The sequence below is a fragment of the Orycteropus afer genome, unplaced genomic scaffold, assembly GCF_000298275.1.
Source record: "Orycteropus afer afer isolate SDZICR_OR568_19922 unplaced genomic scaffold, OryAfe1.0 scaffold00167, whole genome shotgun sequence".
Classification (NCBI taxonomy): Eukaryota; Metazoa; Chordata; class Mammalia; order Tubulidentata; family Orycteropodidae; genus Orycteropus; species Orycteropus afer.
The window spans coordinates 4,799,533-4,804,292 of record NW_006921754.1 but is presented as its reverse complement, the minus strand read 5'-3'; the positions used below and the strand labels follow the sequence as shown (position 1 = coordinate 4,804,292).

The 4,760-nt window shown below is 36.2% G+C and overlaps 1 protein-coding gene across 1 annotated transcript in view; it reads left to right on the top strand.

Annotated features, from left to right (window-relative positions):
• The first annotated feature begins 3,381 nt into the window (after positions 1-3,381).
• The window catches only part of ECHDC1 (ethylmalonyl-CoA decarboxylase 1), a 42,887-nt gene continuing 41,508 nt past the window's right edge, over positions 3,382-4,760 (top strand). The window contains exon 1 of the mRNA XM_007946607.2: positions 3,382-3,604. Within this exon, the coding sequence (XP_007944798.2) occupies positions 3,382-3,604 (223 nt within the window). The remainder of the gene's footprint in view (positions 3,605-4,760) is intronic.

Genomic DNA, 4,760 nt, shown 5'->3' with positions numbered 1-4,760 from the left:
TGTGAGGGAGATTTTGGTCAAATTAAAATTCAGTAAAATTAAAGTGTGAGAAATACTACGAATCAGAGTTGTAAAATCTGTATTATCAACTACAGATGCTGACTTTGCGTTGTCTGTTACATAATCTCTTACTGTATGCATGTGTGTCTGTACTGTAGGACCCTGTGCTATGAATTTCTTAGCCATAAAAACCTACATGTAAGTGTAGTTCCCTTAGTGGTTTATATGCAAAGAAATTATTCAACCTTTTTTTGGGGGAAAAAAATTCATAATGCAGCTATTACTGGCTTTAAATGATACAGCAAAGAATACCATCCTGCTTTAAAAATACTTTAATTGCTAATCTAATCGTTATGTGTGTTTCTTAAAATTTGTCTTTATAAAAGTCAAGGAGGCTTCAGAACTCAATTTGAATATTGTACTTTTGTCTGTTTACCTGTTTTTACCCACAAGCCTTAACCAGTGAATTTGGGTCTAGGGAGAGTAAAAAGGGAGGTCAAAAAGAAAGACGGGTGGTTGGGATGGGAAGGTCGTGAATATGACTGGGACTTAGGAACATACTTAAAATAAATACATCTTTGTCATGAACATATAGGTGTGGTTAGCTCATTTCATTTTAAACTCTAATGCAATGTGAAATTTTAATTCAGGTTTCTTCTACTAGCTAACTAAGAGATCTTGAGACAAGTTCGTATTTACATTTGGTGATAGTTTAGGAAGCTTCCAAAACCCTCATGACTTTTTCCATAATCATTTCATACTGTTTAATTAGTAATAAGGTTTTTAATTTTGAAGTCCTCCCACCTTCTGTTTCTCACAGAAAGTCTTTAAACAGAGAGAGAGCTGATGGAAATAAGACAAAATGTTAACATCCATCATAGAAGAGAGATGAGTATTTGTTAGATCATTTGCTGCATTTGACAAATTTTGAAACATTTAAGAATTTAAACTTTAAAAAGTTTTACCTTAATCCGTGAGTGGGCAGATCATGAGGACTATATAAATAAATAAATGAAGGTAAGCAAATAGAAAAAAAATGGATACAAAACTTAAGAAGGTGTTTCACAAAGGTGGATATCCAGATGACTGATAGGTGTTTGAAAGGGGGGATTAATTTACTGGATACTATAGATATATGAGTCGGGGTCGACTCCACGGCACATAACAACAACAACAACAACATAGATATGTGAAGTGCAAGCACAATGAGATATCACTTGCTATAATGCTTAAAATACGGGGCATGGAGGCAAGGGAGTCCGTACCAAGTGATAAGAGAGTTGTGGAGCATCTGGAACTCTCGCTGTCAGTAGGAATATAAATTAGTACAAGCACTTTGCCAAACTTGCCATGTCTTCTGAAATTGAACAAATGAATCAATGTATGTATTTTGACTAGTTGTGTACTATTAAAATAATATAATAATATAACATTGTAATAAACCAGCTGTCAGAAAGAGAGAGTTTGATGTGTAGCATTTTTCCTTGTATTAATATTCTCATTGTGGTCAATTTTAAGTTACCAATAGTTTGAAAAACAGACTTGCAAAATTCTTGAATGTTTTAACAGTCGTCAGTATAGGCTGGGCTATAGCACACCAACAGAACAATTTCATTCTGAGGTATCTGCCTAACAAATGCATACATGTTGACCAAAAGATAATGTACTAAAATGTTTATAGCAGTATGGTAGTTAAATTTGTGTAGGTCAACTTGGCTGGGCCTATTTGAGTGGCTGGGCAGCTGGTGGTAGTTATTCCCCATGATGAGACTGGCAATCAGCTCCATGGTGGGATCTACCACAAGCAGCTGAGTAGCTGCCTTTGGGATGTGGTCTGCTTCCTGTATATAGGGAGAACCCTTGGGGATAGTCTCGAGCTTATGGCATCTTGAACTCTGCATGTAGCCGTGTCATTGTTCAGCAGCCTGCCATGCTCTCCTGACCTTGGGACTTAAAATGAATTAAAATTAATGGCCTGCAGTGTGGTTTGGTAACATCAGGACTGTGCCTTTTTACTTGTCAACCTTGGGCTTCTCATCCTCAGCAGTCAGCAGCTGTCTGAGTGAAGAAACACCTCTAGCTTCAGTGGGCCGGGAGCAAAAGGCAGAACTGGACCTCAAGGTTGAGGGGCTTTTATCAAGCCCCTAGAGCCTGGCACTTTGAACTTGGTCTCAAAGCCTCCAAACTGTAAGAGAATAAACTCCTGCTTTTTAAGGCCATCCCATTGGTGGTATATTCCTGTCAGAGCGGCACTAGGTAACCAGAACAAGCAGCATTATTTGTAATGCCAAAAACTGGAAACAACCTAAATTTGTATTAACATTAGAATGAATAAATTATGGTATATTCATATAATCAGTTTATATTCACGTAATAAAATATAGCAAAGAGAATAATGGACTTTTCAGACTATAATTACACGAAATGGCATTAAATGATGTCACAAACATAAAGTTGAAGCCAGACACAGAATAATTATTGTGTTATTCAATTTACGTAAAGTTTAAAAGCAGGCAAACTAAGGTTAGGTGTTAGAAGTCAAGATAGTCATCACCTGCAATTGAGAATTAGTGACTGAAGCGTGGCGCAAGAGGCTTTCTGGGGCTCAGGTAATACTTTGTTTCTTGATCTGGGTGTTATTTACTTTAATATGCTCACCTTGTGAAAATTTATTGAGCTATACCTTATCATTTGTATACTTTTCTGAATGTATGTTTCATATTAACAAAAACTTTACATGGGGGGAAGAAAGCCTATGGGCAGAGAGAAGATTCCACAGGATAGGTATATGAAATTAGAAGAGAAGGGTGAGAGAACCCTGGGGAACACAAAAACCGCACTTACATTCCTGTTTCCTGCCCCATTTTCCTCAGGACTCCTTCCTGCCTTTTCTATGAAGCTATCACGGAATGTAAAAATAAAAGTTCTGTTGCAGAGTGGGATTGGTCTTGTATATTTCTGCGTGGAGACTGTTTGCAAGGGAACATTCAGACTGAATTTATTCTTAGGTTTTGGAAAAGTTAAAGGGTTGGAGAAAAATAAGTGCTATGTTGAGAAAGACTACCTGGAGGCAGGAGATAGTACTAAATGCAGACCAGTAACATTTTTCTAAACTTTCCTAGTATATTGGATCCTAGTAAATTCACTGTAATTATATTGTCATCTCTCAATGAGATGGTATACTTTGTAAATTATTTAGTTTGAGAAGTGGGGTGGGGGAAGAAAAAGAATTCGGTAGCATCTCCTGAGAGACTGCTTTTTGGAGGTAGGGAAGTACTCCCAATGGAACTGAGTCATCACTACAGCCCATTAACATGTAATATTAGAAATGTGAGTGTATGCCCATCTGAACTATTGCATATATATCGCTCTTTTTCAGAAATGGTGTCACATCTTTTGAAGAAATCATCATGTGAATCTTCAGTGACAAAATTGCTACGTTGGAATGGGTTGTCACTTTATAATACGTCTCATGGTTTCCATGAGGAAGAAGTAAAAGAGAAACTTAAGCAGTTTACTGGTGGATGCATTGACCTTCAGAAGAAAGACAATGGCATTGGCATTCTTACTCTGAACAATCCAAGTAAAATGAATGCATTCTCAGGTATTAGGTAGAGTTCTTTCTTTTGCTAGTTAAAGAATGACTTTAGATCTAACTTCCTATCATGTGATTTTTATTTTTGCTCATGTGGCAGATATTTTGAAAGTTGTGGTACTTTTTGTAGAACAACAACAAAACAAATAAATTATGTGATTCCAGTAGTCACCGTACATACTGCCCTTGCCTGTTTATTGACCTTTTCCTAATTCTTGGTGAGTATCTCTGTTAGCTAGTCCTGAAGGTCCAGAACATGTGGTCATTTGTTATTTTGTACTGAAGGTTAAATTTTAATTATGCTACCAAGATATGTAAGACCTGATGAGGAGCCTTGCTGACCACCTAGCATTTTCATTTCAGGGGGTTTTATTCATCTCTGCTTGTCAGTTATGTACTTCATGGGAAAACAAAACCAAACTCACTGCCATGGAGTTGGACCTCATAGCGACCCCTCCTTGGATTTCCAAGACGGTATCACTATGGAAGTAGGTTGCCCAACCTTCCTTCCGAGGAGTGGCTGGTGGGTTAGCAGTCAGATGCCTTAGGCACTATGCCACCAGAGCTCTTTATGGGAGGTAATTATATTCTTAGCATTTGAAATATTAGTCTAAAAAAATACCTTGATAAATTATTATGTTTCTACTTTATATAGAATCATAAATATAGACATAATTCAATGGATGTAAACTTTATAAATTACCTATCTTGGTTCTATAAACCCAAAATGACTTTTCTCAGCAGAATTCAGGAATGTCTCTCTGTACTAGAGCTGACCATTAGTATATGAAAGTACATACTTACAATGTAAGGTACAAATATCAGCTACATACGTAATTTTAAATTTTCTAGTAGCCACATTCAAAAATGTAAAAAGAAGCAGGTGAAATTAATTTTAATAATAAGTTTTTTTTTTTTTTGGGGGGGGTATATTTCTAAAATGGGATTACTGAATCAGAAAGAACTTGAACAGCCTTTTTTATATATAATGTGAGATTACTGTTCTGAAAAACTATTTTTCAATGCCACTAGCTATATACTTGTTTCTAAAAGATCTACCATCATTGCATTTTAGTCTTTATGTCTTTTTTTGTTAATTTAACTGCACTGTGACTAGGAAAATATTGAAATATAAATATACATGCCTTTGCTCTTGTTCCTTTTT